The sequence below is a fragment of the Bombyx mandarina genome, chromosome 01 (genome assembly GCF_030267445.1).
Source record: "Bombyx mandarina strain Sakado chromosome 01, ASM3026744v2".
Taxonomy (NCBI): domain Eukaryota; kingdom Metazoa; phylum Arthropoda; class Insecta; order Lepidoptera; family Bombycidae; genus Bombyx; species Bombyx mandarina.
Genome location: NC_143208.1, coordinates 6395481 through 6414847, shown reverse-complemented (window position 1 = coordinate 6414847; position 19367 = coordinate 6395481). Strand labels below are relative to the sequence as shown.

At 34.1% G+C, this 19367-nt stretch overlaps 1 protein-coding gene across 2 annotated transcripts in view; it reads left to right on the top strand.

Moving 5' to 3' along the window:
* Nucleotides 1–16779, top strand: part of LOC114244552 (uncharacterized) — a 127985-nt gene extending 111206 nt beyond the window's left edge. For both annotated transcript variants that reach the window (XM_028176406.2, XM_089728301.1), the window contains one exon: nucleotides 10360–16779. In XM_028176406.2, coding sequence (XP_028032207.2) covers nucleotides 10360–10424 — 65 coding nt within the window. In that variant the 3' untranslated portion in view covers nucleotides 10425–16779. The remainder of the gene's footprint in view (nucleotides 1–10359) is intronic.
* The last annotated feature ends 2588 nt before the right edge of the window (nucleotides 16780–19367 follow it).

Sequence of the window (19367 nt, the reverse complement as noted above, 5' to 3'; positions counted from 1 at the left end):
ACAATATTTATAACTGCTGATACCATGCACCCCACGCTTTTTTTACAATAAAATCATTTTTTCTTACACTATTTTTAATTCAAATTTATTAAAAATCATTTTCTAATGTTTAGTTTCATTTTCTGTAAAAGCGTATTTTGTTAGTTTTTTTAAACTATTATTGATTTTTCTTTTTTGTAGTTGAATTTCAATTTTTTCAATATTTTTATTTTTAATATTGAATTTTCATCGGTTCTGAATAAGTATACCAAATTTCGAGTTAATCCGACGTTTTCAAGCGGGTCAAAATCATGTTCAAAGATTCCATAAAACACATGCGTCTGAAGCTAATAAAAGCGTATTTAAAAATTTTGTCGATTTTTTTATGTGTTTTCTATTACTGTTAAGTAGGTACCCATTATTTATGGACTTGAACTCGTCTTAAAGTTAAACAACTGTAAAATCACTCGAAACTACCAGTCAGCATTTCAAAGTCTGGTCCGATAAGTTTTAATATAGTTCGAGCAAACATCTTCATTTGGGTCTACATTTAGCTGTCAACTTTAATTGCAGAGCTTGTATGAAAAGCAGCTGCTGAATATTTATAAGCTAATTTTGAACTTTAGTCAACCTAGAATAACTAATTAAAAACTTAAACGATCATCTTTAAAAGGTAACACACATTTTGATTTTTTACATTAAGCACAACCGTTATAATATGAACATATGTAAAATAAACGAAAACCGAACATATAATAAAAATTTAGGTCGTCCTTAACCGATGAGTTTTTAATTAAAATTCGATGACACTTTTATGCTTCTTAATTAATATACAAAAATGGCTGGGCTTTCTTCAACAAATAAATATACAAACACATTCAAAGTAGAATATACTCTCTTGTCTTTGAAGCTCATGTAAATTACTTGTTTAATATTCAGTGAATTTTAATTAGTTACTTTTGTTTTCGGGGTCTTTTGTCCGCAAAATATCTCTAAGAAGGAACGGACCCTCGAAATTATACACGTGCATAATCACTGGTTTTAGAGCTGTCACTGCTGGTGGCATTGGAACGCTTAGGAGCATCTATCCTATTTTTGGTATAAGCTTAAATGTTTCACATTAAAACTATCTACATGTAACGCGTTCATATCGACGCTTGAAAGGCAAAAGTGACTAAGCGACAATAACTGCTTTGTACATAAATGATAGGCAATAACCATATTCGATGTGCCAAAATATATTTCTAGGTCTATTAAAATCATTTCAATCCTACAGCTACTAGCTAGATTCTACTACAGCTGGATTCGTTAAAATAAATTTTGTTTTCAGGTATTTCAACTTTAAATTATTAGTCTACTGTAAAGTTCACGCATTGTCGCTTAGTCACGTTTGCCTTTCAAGCGTCGATATGTATTACTTGTACTTCAAATAATTAAATAAATGTCCATTTATCTCATCATTAAGTCAGCGGTAAAATAAAATCATTTTTGGTACTCGAACGTCTTTAGCGAACTCACTACGAATGTTTTCCTAATTATAAAGAGAAAACCTTAAGAAAATGCCTTTACGAAGTCCTAAGCAAATAAAAGTTGGTATTGCTGCTGAAAAAGACCACCGGAATTGTTCTTTCGTCATAAAAATAATAGTCATTTGTATAGATCTATTAGTTTAAGACTGGCGTAAAGAGAATACTTATAAATAAAGATTTCAATTATTGTATCAACTATTCCAAAGATTTATAGCAAATATAAAATGGTTTTATGAACGTAAAAAAAAATAACCCTCGCATTAAACAAGCAATCTATTAAATTAAATACGGTGCACATATTTTATTCTCCTAAAATTTAAAGTTGTATAAAAGTTCACTAGAATTACAAGCCAATAGCAATTTTCTTATTAGAGATTTGCTCAAAATTTCTAACTGCAATTAACTTCGTGTTTACTTAGTCAATCCCTATTATTTCTCAACATAACAAGAATATTTGAATACTTTCAGAAGAAGCAAGGGCACGTTTAACGGTCTTTTAAAAAAAATGTCGTCGTCTAAAAATACATATTTTATTTTAACGGAGACGCAGTGCTGATTGAAGACGAAACTCGCCTGATATTAAGCGGTTGTCGAAATTTGTTTTTTTAATGACTCTGACTAATATACCTTTTCTACATTAGAAAATTTTTGACATGTTGCAAAATGTAAAGAAAATATTATAAGTTGTTTAGAAACATCAACGACATCACTAAGAAGTATGATTTAAGTTGAGGCGCAAAAACAAACTCATGAAAAGAAATGTATGAATTTTAATTTTATTGCCTATATGTATATATTTAAAAAAAATGTTTGCTCGACTGAACATCACAATTCAACTCTTTCTCTTATCTCGCTACGATAATATGTAGAAGTCGTAGATCAAACAACAAGAATCGTTGAATTCACATTTATATAAATGAAATCACGGTCACAGATGTATTAAGTTTGTTCGTAATCTAAGATATTATCATAAAACTAATCGAATCTCAAATAATTTGTCAGCTTTGTCAATTATGCTACACTGTCATACTTTGGAAGTAATTCTGTATTCAGTTTAATTCTAACTTAAGACAAGATAAGCCCATTAATCGTAGTTTGGGAGCCTTCACATGTAGCACTGTACCTAATTATTTAAGCGATGTTATTGAAATATACATTTATATACATATTATAACTTCAACATGAATTTTGATTTTTGGGAAATTTCAAGATTTAATGGTTGAGGTATCATTAAAATATTAATAAATTTTGTAATCCTTGGTAATGGTAAATAAGATTTTCACTTTGAAAAATATATCCAAATAAATTATGTTTGAACTAAAAAACTTATGCTAATGAAAATAAAGTACAGATTAATGGTGTTTTTTTTTAAATTTCTTAGATGGGTGGACGAGCTCACAGCCCACCTGGTGTTAAGTGGTTACTGGAGCCCATAGACATCTATAATGTAAATGCGCCACCCACCTTGAGATATAAGTTCTAAGGTCTCAGTATAGTTACAACGGCTACCCCACCGTTCAAACCGAAACGCATTACTGCTTCACGGCAGAAATAGGCCGGGTTGTGGTACCTACCCGTGCGGACTCACAAGAGGTCCTACCACCAGTGATAAATGGTGGAATATGGTGTGCTTTACGGCTATTTAGCTTTCAGATTAGCATGTTCTAATTTTTCTAAGAATTGGCACGTGCTGACATTCGACTCCCACAGTAAAGGAAGAACATTGTATATGGATAATCTAAATAATCAAGCCCGCAAAAATTTAAGTATTGAATGGTTATAAAACATAACGTAAGTTACGGTGAGATTTTCATGTCTATAGCTCCGGTAATAGTTCACGACTCATCTGATGTTAATTTATTACAAGAGGGATGTGGTTTCCAGCCATGCGGGCTGATAATATGCTGTACCGAATGTATTAAACTTTGGATTAACGGATGTGGTTCGGAAACAGGAGGGACTTTGTTATCTGTTTGTTTCTCGTATTTTTAATTTGTTATCTCAGGAATTGTTTGTGATGGTCCCATCCATTATTTGGTTTTGGTATCATCTACCACCCCGGAATAGTCCCCTACTGCCTGGAAATCATACACTGATCCGCAAATCCTATTCAGAGATTCATGACCCGTGCCAGACCCGTAGCTTTGATGTTATCATGAGCAACAGCAGCCACTTATTCTCGTCTCCCTGCGAAGGCAATAAAAAAATTACACATGTTGACTAAATGTTAGAACTTAGTAGTAAACCCCGGAACGTGAAGTTACAACTATTATCATCAGTTTCATTGTTCTACACAGTATTGTTATGCAAGATCTTCTGCCCCAATATTCAAAGGTATCATGATCGGAATTAGATATTGGGATCGGTTATCGCGTGTCGCTTGGCGTATTAACAGTCAAAGTATATATATACATATATAGCTGTGAAAGCTAGCTTGTATTTAATGATCCGTTCTATACAATACAGAATACGTAATCGATTCTGTCAATGTAGATATGTACGGATGCTGTACGCGTCTCAGAACCGCTCAAATTACGTCGTACGTTAAGTTGTTGTTTTTTTTTATTGCTTAGATGGGTGGACGAGCTCACAGCCCACCTGGTGTTAGTGGTTACACTGGTTACTGGAGCCCATAGACATCTACAACGTAAATGCGCCGCCCACCTTGAGATATAAGTTCTAAGGTCTCAAGTATAGTTACAACGGCTGCCCCACCCTTCAAACCGAAACGCATTACTGCTTCACGGCAGAAATAAGCAGGGTGGCGGTACCTACCCGCGCGGACTCACAAGAGGTCCTACCACCACTAAGAAGGAGAAGAAGAAGTTGTTACTAAAACTGCGTATAGCATAATGTCCTTACTTAGTGGATTGAATCCGGTGGCCATTCTCCGAAACTACTTCACTAACAAAGGCTTTTCAAAATTTTCTTAGGTTCGTCGTTGATTTTGTAATATTTGTTGGAATTTGCTCAAATCTCACCAAATCATAGGCGAGACTTAGAACATTTTATTTCTGTATTGAAATAGTTTTATAATTTATAATCATATCAAGGTTGTGCTTTATATTTGTTTGACATGAATACTGAATATCGATCACAACTTTCACTCAATCTATCCACAATGTACACGCATGAATATGGTACCAAAAGTGGACACAAAAAACATTCTCGTATTTTGTGTACTTAATAACAAAAACTAAGAGAAAAATGATTTGGTGATGCAGAATAAGAGAGTCAAATTGTTAAATGGATTATAAGATCCAAACGATTGTTAGCGACAATGCTAGGAAATCTCATCTCGACCAGCGTTGGCCGTGACAAATTTTTTCTGACGGAGCAGTGTACATGTTATACGTTATAATATATTTCACTTAATGTGGTACGATCACAAAAACCTCATAACTTTGCGGTTTGATTTCTCATTTATTACATACGCTTTTTAATTTCCTTTGCTTCGAATTCTTCACAAACAGTAAATCACGAGTACAACTGATTTTAGGCATATTTACGAATTGAGATTTTCATAGCAAATTCTATTTTTTTCCCAAGATAAATATTCTAATAAATCAAACAGAGAGTTGCGTGCTATAAACATGTTTCTGCTTCTATTTTTTTAAACAGAACACATTAATGATTTGTTCAGTTGCCTCCGAGGTAGTGATTCTAATCCGCACACGCCGAAGTCCGGTTAAGATTTTTCATATTATTAAAAAATAATGAAATCACGACGCTGTTTATGAGCTAAACGTAATTCTGCATGACGAAACTAATTATAACAGCTTTCGCAACGCACTTAACGGCCGATGACTAGGCTTAATGATTGTTATCGATTTCTAACATTGGGGGAGGACTGAATGAATACACAACGGAACTCATAATGTGATTACGTGATATTCCACAGTTTGTTCATTTTCAATGCCGGAGTTAAATTCTGTATATAAACAAGCAAAGACCACAAGCAATTAGGTAACAATTTTTTCTTCGGTTTGTTAAAGGATTTTCTTATTTTAGCAAATATTGATGAACTTTGTGTTTTTTATAAGAGTTTTTTGTCAGCTTTTTCCTCAAAATATCGATATCAGGTCGAATAAATGGTTATGGTCGTATCTCGATAATTGAGCGATGACTAGTATTAAGAAATTTATACTCCAACCGGCATTGTTCTTATGTACTACAACTTGCATGAACATAAAAAAAACTTTATTCTAATTTTTTTTTTCTTGGATGGCAGATAAGTAAAGCCTATCTAGTTGTGAGCGCTCGCTGTATTTATAGGAATCTCAGGCTACTACGGAGGTTCCTCCTTAAACCACCTTTAAAACAGCTTCTTCGAGCAAAATGTGCCGGTTTTAGTTCATTCCGGAATTTTGTGGTTTCGAACCGAAATGATATCTCAATATTTGTTTATTTATTGAGTAGATGGATGAACGAGCTCATGGTTCACCTAGTGTAAAGTGGTTACTAAAGCCCATAGACAAAGAACCACCTGTCCTAAGGGGATCCTCCCAACATGGGATCGAAATCTCAATGGCCAGTGAATCTCTTAGTTAAAGTTTTGAGTTAACCCCATCATTTCATTTTACCATCGCACTGCCCGTCACCGGAGTAGAGTTCATCCATACTACCTGAAGCCACTGTGTTCATGCACAGTGCGTTTCCAGAGATCTTTTTCGCCACGTACGATCCGGCTTTGGAATGAGCTCCCCTCCGCGGTGTTTCCCGAGCGCTATGATATTTCCTTCTTCAAATGAGGTTTGTGGAGAATACTTAATGGTAGGCAGTGGCTTGGCTCTGTCCCTGGCATTGCTGAAGTCCATGGGCTGTCCATGGGCATCCACTGTAATCACTTACCATCAGATAGGCCCTACGGTCGTCTACATACAAGGGCAAAACAAATTGAATCCCTTAGTGGAAGACATACTGGGTATAGACAGAATATATTCTAGAAATTCTGATATACGTGTGTGTGTAAGCTCCATAGATAAATATGCGTAGTGGATCATTGTTGTGTGAGTGGAGCGTACTTATTATAGAAGCAGTTTTATATAAGAAAAAGCGGATCATCTACAATCTCTCCAATAACATCCAACATTATTATGTCAAATCAAACATAGAACTGATAACCGAGCCATTATCATAATGCACAAAATTCCTGATGATTTTCATTTTATGTTAACAATGTAAAGTAAGAAAGCTTAAATTGTGAATAAAAATTTATGCATTGCCTTATACTTAACACTATCACAAAACACTTTTATACTGACAGCTCCATTGATAAACATCTCAATTGGATGAATTTGTTAATAGAATTCTAGAATTTGTTGAATTTATACCATAAGATCGATTGCCGTCAACATTTTTAAAACACATACATACTATCTTTGAACTATTTATCATAATATTAAATGGAACCCCGTCAAAACGCATTGCCCTCGGTTTATTATCGGAAGATCACATTCGTTTTATGAAATACGAGCAAATACCGGTAAATGACGCGCTCTCAATGTCAGTTGAAAATTTATAGAATTAGTTTTTTACTAATAATAGACTTTTCGTCTCTTAAAAGAATTACGTTTTGTGTAGAATTGTGGTTTTATTGTATATGTTTCCTCACTAATAGATTAATTTTCGTCAGGAACATGAAAATACCTACATTCTTTTTTTACTGGTGGTAGGACCTCTTGTGAGTCCGCGCGGGTAGGTACCACCGCCCTGCCTATTTCTGCCGTGAAGCAGTAATGCGTTTCGGTTTGAAGAGTGGGGCAGCCGTTGTGACTAATACTGAGACCTTAGAACTATATCTCAAGGTGTGTGGCGCATTTACGTTGTAGATGTCTATGGGCTCCAGTAACCACTTAACACCAGGTGGGCTGTGAGCTCGTCCACCCATCTAGCAATAAAAAAAAAAAAAAAAAACCTACATTCTTATTGTCTGTGGTGATTTATCACTCTGGTTGCGGCTCATCTACGTTCCATAATTTCTTTTTATTTGTGTTTTTTTTAATAATAAATTGAAAAGAATAAAGTTTAATTTGTATTCAATCTCTCAAAGCAGAAAATACGTTTGCTTTTCGGTGGAAATAATCAGAACTGAATAGGGATAATAATATAATCAAACTTAGTTTCGCGGTTATTAAAACTTATTCCTAAGGTAATCCCGGCCTCGTGCCGGGGTCGTGTACCGATACGAATAACCCTTTGGACGATTTTGCATACATAAGTTCTTAGTACACATTTAAGTCTAGCATTGTAGTAGATACGATACAATTTTTTTTTTATTGCTTAGATGGATAGACGAGCTCACAGCCCACCTGGTGTTAAGTGGTTACTGAAGCCCATAGACGTCTACAACGTAAATGCGCCACCCACCTCGAGATATAAGTTCTAAGGTCACAGTATAGTTACAACGGCTACCCCCACCCTTCGAACCGAAACGCATTACTGCTTCACGGCGGAAATAGGCGGGGTGGTGGTACCTACCCGTGCGGACTCCCAAGAGGTTCTACCACCAGTGATTACGCAAATTATAATTTTTGCGGGTGTGATTTTTATTACACGATGTTATTCCTTCACCGTGGAAGTCAATCGTGAACATTTGTTGAGTACGTATTTCATTAGAAAAATTGGTACTCGCCTGCGGGATTCGAACACCGGTGCATCGCTACATGCACCGGACGTCTTATCCTTTAGGCCACGACGGCCTACAAATTAATTTAGTTAATTAGCATTTTTTTACAAGACAAGCATGAATAATTGTATATTCGTTTGCTATCATATTACACACCTATCGCTTTTAAACGGTTCATTAATTAAATAATTTTGAAAATTTATAAAAATGTATACATACATATATGTACATATCGTTAATAACAATTTTGGATTTTCTACATATAGCAACACTGACTGCAATAACATAAGACTTCCCTTATTGAGATATACAGTATACATCTAGGGAAATATGTACCCCTAAAGCAAAGTAGTTCGCGTGGAAGCAAAAAACTCACTTTTTTACTACGAGTGTGTGTTTATGTATCAGAACTAATAAGTTATCAATTTTATACCTTATTTGAAGTCTCTTATGTGAAGTCTGAAGAAGTATTTATCAGAGCTACGTGTGAACTTACTAGATTGCTATGGAAATCGAATTGGTCCATTTCGGTTTGCCTCTGGCGTAGTTTTCACACTCTGCCGGTTTCTCTCGCTGTACGAGTGTATGTACGTATCAACGCGTCGGGATATTGATTAACAGAACCACGCTGATCAATTTCTGTTCGCAGCAATTTGTGATCCTGTTTTATGAAGCGTCTCTATTTACTTTTACTATCATAGAACATCAAATGCATCGATATAATAATATATAAGTTGTATATCGTCGTAGTCAAACCAAAATCTGCTAAGTGCACTTTTTGAGATTTTTACTTTTTGACCTTTTCGTATAGTTCACAGTCCTATCTACCGTATAAAAAAAACTGTTATGTGTCTATAGCAGTGATTCTCAACCTTTTTTTTGTTGCGGCACATATTTAACGATTTGAAAATCTGGCGGCACACAAAAAAAAGAAAGAAAAATTATTTACTTACAATTTACAACACACTGCATAAATAGTTTATCAAACAATTTTTATATACGAATTAAACTAAAATATACTATAATTTTTTTTTTTTGTGGATTTAAATATATATTCATGTTTAAAATATTTTTCTTTTAAAATGATATAATTTAATAATATTAACATTATTATATATTCGCTAAATTTGGCGGCACACTTTTGAAATTTGGCGCACACAAAAGTGCCGCGGAACAGTGGTTGAGAATCACTGGTCTATAGCTTTAATATTTATCTATAGCTTTCATTTGATATAGTTCTTAAAAATTCACCTTCATATAAAATTTTATACGAAAATGTTTTTACTCGTTAATTCAAAATAGAGTTTTTGCACATAGCAGATTTTGTTTTGACAGCGACGATATCTATATAATAATACGTGAAACAAAAACTTTGTACACCTTTTTACGAAAATTGCGCGGACGCAGGAGTATAAAATTTTCCACACTTACAGAGAACATAGAGAAGAAGTGCAGAATGCTAATATATTTTTTAAATAATGCATAAAGAAAACATTACACACACTACCATGTATTTCACACAACACACAAATATATTCTTTGTATATTGTCAATTGTGAAATTTTTGTTATTGTTTAAAGTCTGTGGTCAATTTGAGAATAGATTTATATTTTTTGTCTTTAATATTATTTGTATATAGTGTAGTTTTGGCGAAATCTGTATTGTCTATACTAATATTATAAAGAAGAAAGATTTGTTTGTTTGTTTGTATTGAATAGGCTCTGAAACTACTGAACCGATTTGAAAAATTCTTTCACTGTTTGGAAGCTACACTATTCTCGAGTGACATAGGCTATAATGTTTTTTGAAAAAATTAGGGATCCTTACTAAAACTCCAATACATCGAGTGCACTGCGAAAACTATTAGGTATTGATAATAGAATAAAATAATGTACTACGACTTTGTAGAACACATTATTATTTATAAAAAGTGTCGCGACAGCATATGTCTAACTATTATAGCTATGCCATAATAGGTGTTATTTTATTTAAAAAAATAAAACAACGTCAATTATGGTTGAAATATTTGTTAAAGACCCGAGCGGAGTTGGAGCGGGCCGCTAGTATAGAATATATTAATATCTGCATTATTATAGAAGTATAATAGTGTTTGACAATAGAACCATAATAATGTTTAAACTTTTAATTTCAATTAACTATAGTCGAATTTCGATTACTGCGGGGACCACTAGTGTAAATTTATAATAAGTTGTTATTGCGCAGATACCCGGGTGATCAGTTCGCTGTGGATGGAGCTCGAGACGGCTACTCCGGTGCCGGAACGCTGACGGCGGCGCAGCGAGCAGTACTACCGGCCGGTGACGCGCGCGCGCCGCAAATTGTCCGTCGCCGGAGTACCGCCCGCCACCGATGAGATAAAGGACACATGCGTTTAAATCGCATCCAGGACCCGATCGATCGCCGTAAACGTGTCTCAAGAACTAACAACATAAAATCTAATTCTTCGAATACGAATCAATTTAATAATCTTTACATACATATAAATAAAATTGGAGTGTCTGTTTGTAATATTGAAATAACCGCTTTTTACTGCATGCGTATGAATATATATACGATACATACACCAAAATAACATTTTTTTAATTTTTGTCTGTCTGTCAGTCTGTTTGTTCCGGCTCTGGAACGGCTGGACCGATTTTGACGAGACTTTCACTGATAGGTAGCTGATGATATAAGGAGTAACTTAGGCTACTTTTTTAGACTAGCTTCACCCCACGTCGTCACTCGCGGTACGACAGTAACCGTGGGTAACGTCGCGAAACTCAAGCTACCTATTAATAATAAAATTTAATGTTTCCGAAGCGAAGCGAGGGCGGGTCGCTAGTCGTAAATATTTCTTTTAAACGTGAGATATATCATTAGTCTGCCTATCAAATTACGTACTCTGAAGGTATTTAATAAAACATTCTTAATGCTCCTCACAAATTTACGGGCTCAGCGAACAAAAAACGAGTGTTTTCATGAAAGAAAGAAAAAAAAAACAAGTTTGTTAAAATGTCGTTGTGGGTTGAGTTAAAGGACAGCAGAATAGGATATGAGTAAGCGAAAGGAAAAAGGAAACAGCCGGATGTGCCCGGATATAGGACTCCAGAGCCGTTTCGTACGACAATCTTCTGTCGTCAGAACACAATCGAGACATCGTTAGGCTATGAACAGGACTCGATATTATTCGTAGTTATTACCTATTCATTCAATAATAATCGAAATATGATAATGTAGTTGAGAAAAAAAAAAGAAAATACAAAAAAAAATTATAGATTACTACAATTCTTATTATATTACGTAACTCTTTTAATAGCTTAGATTAGTAGATGAGCTCGGGGTTCGGTTGGTGTGATGGAGCCCTTAGACAAGACAGTGCGGACATCGCCGACAACCTTGATACGTTAAATGGAGGTTTCAAACGCATTTGAACATTTATCTGGCCATTCAAATCGAAACGTATGGATTATTTTGCGACAACACTAAGCAAGCTCTAAACAATATTAGCTGGTATCCAGTACCCAAGATAGGAACCAGAGGCAGAACTCGGTAGGGAAATTAAGATTTCCATCTTATGTTGGAACTGTTAACGAGTGATGTGGAAGTTATATGGAGTGACAGGAGCTACAAGTGATGTATGTATATCACTCGTGTCTTCTGATCTTCAATAATTCCCTGGTATGAACTTGTGGCGTTTAAAACGAACCATTTTTTATGATGCGTAAGCCGAAACCCGAAACGCACGAGAGGTGGGAAAAAGAATATAGTCTGTGACACGGGACCTTTTTACTGCCGAAAATTTAAAACGTAAAATTAATTTATAATGTGTTTATTCACTAATATAATATAATAACTTAGAATTATTTATGCCGCTACAACAATAAAATTTTTGTTGTTTCAACTGTGGTGTTAATTATATAAAACACGACTTTACGGCGAAATAAAGAAGGGATTCTATAAGAACTCCCTCAAACTTAAAAAAAACTAATAATCTTTTAGGTTTCTTAAGTCAATTTTAAACACAAATCAATGTACATTCGTCGATACAATATATGTGTGTGCTCCTTAAATAAGACCGCCGCAAATACATTTTTTCGGGCAATTGCTCCTTTTGGAATGTTCGGTAGACGTTTTTCAATTCTTTTATCATTTTTATACGGGGTTTCTTCAAACTGCTCCGGAATACGAATAAACATAGTCTTAAACCAGAGATCCCTTTTTTATTTAAAATTGTGTTAGCATTCCGCGCTATGAAACAAATAATTCAAAATCAGCAGTGCTCAGAATCTTCCTTCTAGAGCTGAGGGTATGATCCACGGCACGCACCTCCTATTAGTGCTCCCCGAAGATCGTATTTAAGATCGTGCCGTAAAAAAAGTGAAAATTAAAATCATATTAAGATATATTTTGTTTGTTGTATTTTTGTTTTAAGATTCAGTTCTCACTAAAATGTAAAAGTAATAACAGCTGTATTAGTCCATGAATACTGATGAAGTTTAGTTTATATGTGACGCCTTCAGCTCTAACACTAGCAGCAGGCTTAGGGACCGCGGTAACCGTACCCGTTGAACTCGGCAAAGAGTTCGACGTGCAACCTAACCCATGCATCAGCCCGCTGAGTTTCTCGCCGGATCTTCTCAGCGGGTCGCGATTCCGATCCGGTAGTAGATTCATTCGCAAAGCAGTTGCTTTTGAGTTGTTAGGTCTCCTTCGGAGGCGCTCGGGCATCTGTTAGCAAATCCCACCCCTTCTGTCTGAGTCTTTGCTCGCCCACCTGTCCTGGTAAAACTGGAAAGGCCTCCGGGCCACCAGTAATCCGTCAATCGTAAAAAAACAAGTTTATATGACGCGCCATTTCATGTCTTACTTTTTTTAGGCCGTAAACATAACCTGGCCTACCCAGTTTTAGAGAGACCGCCGAGTCTACCTTCGCGTTACATTGCTGGTTAACGAAATTTGAACTTTCTAAAATGATAAAAATGTCAGTATATAGGTACATAGATAATTTTACATCTCATAGACGAACGGATTATTTACAGTACTGTTGTAGGTGGATAAATTCTTTGGAATAGCCCATACGTGAATAGTAAGATAATAAAGATTAAGTAGGTACATGTATTTTTAGTAAATTAGAAAACATATGTGTATTTAGATATAGTGCAAGAAAAAAAGACAAAAAAATATAGAGTATATAATATTGGAATCAATCAATTTATCTAAATCTATATAATCGTCAATAGTAGTCTTGATACTTTCGATTTAGAATAAATAGCATATAATAAAAACTCGGTCAGATATTAATTTCATTAATCATAATATACACACAATAGTAAGCTGAAATAATTTACATTAGATTACTAACACATTTCTTTGCTTAACTTCAGACTGTCGTTAAATGTAATAACAAAGTTTTATTCGCACAACATATTTCTTGTGAATGGAATGTTTACAAAACGAAAAATAAATCGTCTATCTCTTGTACAGACACAACAAGATTATTTTCTTAGATATCAAAGCGACTATTTATAGTAGGCGTTTTAAGGCTTATTGATTTTATACGAACATAACTCAGTCAGATATTTCACTTTTATGTTGGTTTATCACGTTATTTTTCGTTTCTCCCCCACACTAATGATTTAAAGCTAACTATATGTCAGAATAAACGTTTTTTTTTTATATATATAACAGCTTCAGTAGTTTATCGTTATAGCTATCGTATACTTCTCAATATTCTTTCACCATATAGTTAATTAATCACTTGTCAAAATTTGCTTCTCTCAACAACGTAAACAAATTCAATAGGATTGTCTTGCTTAACAAATATCCTGTAAACATTTTAGCGGCAAATCAAATCTTTGTCGATTTGAAGGTAAAGCACAATTTACATATCCTTCATTCTATCAAATAACTTGGACAGTAAACAAGGACACGTGAGAAAAGATAGAACGATTATTGCAATTTCGTCATACTTGTGTTCGCGGGAAATGGAGCTAACATCTACACTTTTATAAGGTTATCAATTAAAAGAAAGCTTTTGTAGTGTTACTAATAAAAATTTACTATGAGAACGCGAGAGAGAACCTATTAAAATCATTTGAATTTTAACACCTTTAAAATTAAGGAAGAAATTAATAAAATTCCAACAATTTTTTCAAGCACTGAAAACGAATTTCATTACTGAGCTTTGACATAGCGCAGACGGAAATCAAACGTTGATGTAGAGGAAATACAGGAATGTTGTTAGTAGGCATGAATGTCTTTAAGGCGATTACGCCGGGAGAGAAACAGGGTAAAGCGAAGCTAGTCAAGTCTGTGGTAAGGATAATTTGTAAGAAGTGTTTGTGAAGTGCCAAGTCGGTCATATTGTTTAAAATTTTGAACATAATTTCAATGTAAAAATTTTGGATAACGGTACCTTTTTTTTTTTTTTCAAAATCAAAAAGTGCTTTTGCCATTTCAACATTTAAGAAGGGAAATTGTAAAGGTATATTTCTAATAACGAATTAATTCTTCTAACAATTTTTGTACAACGAACACTTTTACTTTTTAGTAGGAACTTTCAAAACTTAATTACTTCAGTCTCCAGTATTAATGAACTGTACTGTCATCCTGCACTAAGAGACAATTTTAAGGCACTAAAATTGTTAAATAGTTTACGACCGACTATGTATAATGGACCTAATACTGAACGGGTTCACATTTTAATTTCGAACATTATATTATTGCAATCATAACATCTATATTAAAATTCATAAAGACAATTTAAAAGTATCGATAAAATCGATATTCAATTTCAAAGATCTCACAAATTCCATCAGTGGGAAGTATAGATGATTGAGGTTCATTATTCAATGTTTTATGTATACAGTGAACCCTTTAAACATATATTCGTTTTTCATAAATAAGTGGACGTTTGGGAAACTATTTTCCTGAATATAACACTATACTCGTATGTTAAGTGTAAGAAATTGTTAACTTTCATTGTTAGATTAGGATTTAGATCGCTTACACACTACTGCTTTTAATTGCCAAAACTAAAACATTAACTATCTATCGCCAGGCCATCCAAAGCAGATACTGACGACCTTCCTGAAAAAAAGTTTATATTAAAATTGAATAGAATAATGTATCAAACAAAAAAACAACAAAACTCTTACACTATTTGATTATACATAAATATTACAGAGTTTTCTGATATTTTTCTGTGATAAGTTTTTTTTGCCCTGGTAGGCAGATGAGCATACGGTTGACCTGATAGTGGCTGCAATGGTTACAGTCACTCGTGAACGTCAGCAATGCAGCCGCTTTCAGACTACGCTATAATATATAGCATATAGCATATCCTCATAGCACAACAATATCGCACACCATACATTGTTATGGACACGTCCACACTGTACTGTACTATATATTATTGGCTAAGTATAGGCTGCTATACTATACGGCACTATAGTATAGCATAGTCTGAAAGCAGCTTGCTAAGGGCAGAACCAAGTCGCCGCCTACCCTGTGAAGTAACAGTAAAAAGAAAAGAATATTTTGATGGCTATTAGAGCTGTTTGGTATTGATTACTTACTTCTGTGTTAAAAATTAAGAAATTCTGCATCACCTGCTGAATTATTTTTGGTAATTAAAACTAGTGGTGCTGACCAATTGTGTAATAGGTACCCTTGTATAATCTAATACTTGTTATGCTATTAGATTTTCGGTTTTATCAATGTGAATAATTTTGTTATCATTAAGTATTTTTATCATGTTTTACCATATAAAGATATAGTTCTTGCTTTACTATGTATCTGTTAACTATTTTATTAAACTCAAGTAGGTAATTTGAATATATGTATATCGTAATGCCAAATTTTGTAACTTCTTGATGTGCATCTGGTAGGACATATATTTTTCCAAGAAAATGCAGCAATACTGTCATACTGCAAGTGCTGTTAAATTGTCAATATTTAATTGAATTCCTTTACGAATCATGGCGCATTCATTCTACTCGAAGCATTGTCAGACTAGGAATCTTCGACTTCTCTTCTCCTATGCACAATAGAATAATCGTTGAGCTTTGAAATGCCATTGTGGATTTAACAATAAAAACACATATATGCTGTGAAATTTGAATTCATTTTCTGGATTGATTTTCGAACATTGGCGATTTATTGCAACATATTAAGGCGTGGTACATGAGCCTTCCGTCAATCTTTGAAATGCCATTGTGAACTTAACAATAAAAACACATAAATATGCTGTGAAATTTGAATTCATTTTACTGATTGATTTTCGAACATTGGCGATTTATTGCAACATATTAAGGCATGCTACATGAGCCTCCAAATAGCTTTTCGAGTTGAACGGCAACAGAAATGCTTTATACTGAATTGCAATTTTATTAATCTAATACAGTTAATATTTTTGTTAAGTAACTGCAATTATTTGGTATTTTTTTCTTATTTTCAAAACTAATTTGACGGATACCTGCGTGTTCAGTAATCATGTAACTCATATTCTTAGATCTAGTGTGTAAGTTTGTGTTACCCTTTTCCTACATCTTACTTTGTCTTAAGTGCTGATTTATTAGTATTAAATATCTATGCTATTTATATTTGTCACTGCTAAAAATAAATGTGTCTATCTATGTATTAGTTGTTTCATTTCATCTAGAGACAACTATAATAGAGCAGATAAATCGCCCTGCAAATGAGGTAAGTTTTATTGCGGCCACCAGGTGTTTGTCTGGAACCAATTTGAATCAAGTGGTCCTAAACCAAATCATTACGATTAAAAAATTTGTAATATTTATGGAAAAGTTAATGAAAGAACAAATTTTTTAACTAAGACTTCCTCAAAATGTATATCCGCAAATTAAAAAATAATGTTTTTCTCGTATTAAATATTGAAAACGTTCACGTAACGCAAGCGAAATTGATTGAACGTTCTCCTGTAGACTGAAAATTGAATTAAATCTCGCAATTCGCAGACCTACGGAATAATACAAAGCATTTAGAACATAATAAAATTGAAACGTCGCTAAAAGTTGACTTTGAAGTTACATTTAACAAAAGAAATCGAAATCCTTTTAAAATGTAAGTAATTGAAAATGGAATGGTTATATATAAATAAAATTTATTTTGAAATTCCATTTTGCTGCTTGCAATTGCTGCTTGAAATACGAGTTGAAGAGGTCTCGGTAACTAGTGCTTGGGCTTCATTAAATGATTACTCGTCTAAATTACAATTAAAAAAAACGAATAACTACATATAAGCATTTATGTGTTTTTTTCCATTCTCTGAAATAAAATTAAAATTTACTAAATTAGTTATTCTGCGGAGTATTCATGAGCTTCGTTGTTTATTTTCTTTATTTTGTATATTGAAATATTTCTCGTCAGTCATCGCGAATTAAACTAATGAAGCATTGCTGCGGACTTGACTGGTGTCATAAAAATATAACCGTTTTTTATGACTTCCACGTTATAAAAAGGCTAGCAGGCATTGTATTATTATGGGGCACTTTCGTACACACTCCAATGTAAACATTGAGAACGAGTGGAACGGAGTGTTAATTATTCACGACATAAAACCCTTCTTGTAATTTTGTCGCACGGAACCCTTGACTGTTTTGTTTTGTAAATATTTTTATAATTTTAACCCAGAATATTTTTACTTATATATTGTTACTTATATATAGTTATTCCAGTGCGGATTTTTTTACTTCGCTATTCAGTTGGTACTTACTCCTCAACTACCAAACGAGGCACACAGAGAAAATTCCTAGTAGGTTTATTACAACCGTACATCCGTACACCGATCTATTTAAAAAAAAATCACCCTCAGCATTGTCGCCCCTACTGTCTCCATAACAAAGATTAATAAATATGAAGCGATGACGCAGGGAAAAGACAGTAAATTTATTAAATTGATAATTTTTTTTACACAAAAGCGTTGAATTAACATTATTGGGACGTTCCTACCAGACTACGCCTTAGGCTCAGATAACAAACAATATATTTTTTTAAAAGTTAAATTGCTAAATAACAGCTTCCGTAGATTCATAAAATATTACATTTGTATTAGGTACCAATGATAGCAAGTGGTTGGAAGCAACAACAATAATAGGGGTTAAAGTATGAAACTGCCGTTTTATTGTAATAGGTATGTATTTCGAATTGACATAGAACCCTCATGAATTGAGATTTTTGAGTGAAAGTTTTTTCAAACGGTACCTATGAGGTTCTTCTTTTAAAAAGTGTGCAACATTCGATAATCTACATTCAGTTGTTTTTTTAATTCAGATTAGACAAGAAAGATGTATATTCCAATATTCGAGAGTTTTGAATACGAGTTCCAACGCGGAACTAACGCTGCAGAAACAGCTCGCAATATCAGTTCTGTGTTTGGAGAGGGGACTGTTAATGAACGCACCGTGCGATTTTGGTTTAAACGCTTTCGTGATGGAAATTTTGATTTGAAAGGTATGGTGGAAGCCGATCCGAGGCAAACTACCTAGGAGTTAGCGGCATGTTTTAATGTTACCTTACCAACAATATTAACTCATTAACTCAATAAAATAAAAAAATATGAAAAAAGGGTGCCACATGATTTGATTGATCTGCAGAAAGAAACGCGTGTTGAAACTTGTGTTGTCTTGTTGAATCGATACAAAAATGAAGGAATATTAGATTGAACTGTGACATGTGATAAGGAGTGGATTGTTTACGATAACCGTAAGCGAAAGTGCAATGGCTGACCCCAGGTCAAACGCCACAACAATGTCCTAAAGCAAAGCTTACCAATAAAAAGGTAACTTTGGTGGTCTCAGCATGGTGTTATTCCTATAGCTTTCTCCGATCTGGTCAAGCAATAATGACAGGTGTCTACTGTGCCAAACTCCGAACAATTATAGCAAAACTTGCAGTGAAACAGCCGCGAGCCATGAATCGATCTTCACCAATATTGTATGATAACGCGAGACCTCAAACAGCACGAGAAACCATTTTAACTCTAGAGGAACTGCAATTAGAAACCATTCGTCACCCTCCGTACTCGCCAGACCTTGCTCTAATGGACTACCATTTTTTTCGTGATTTGAACAATTTTCTACGTGGTAAAAAGTTTTCTTCCCAGGAGGTAGTACAAAATTCTTTCACAGTTTGTAGAATCTAGATCACCAGAATTATTACAAAGGCATAAATTACCTTCTTATTAGATAAAATATCTAATTAATAAA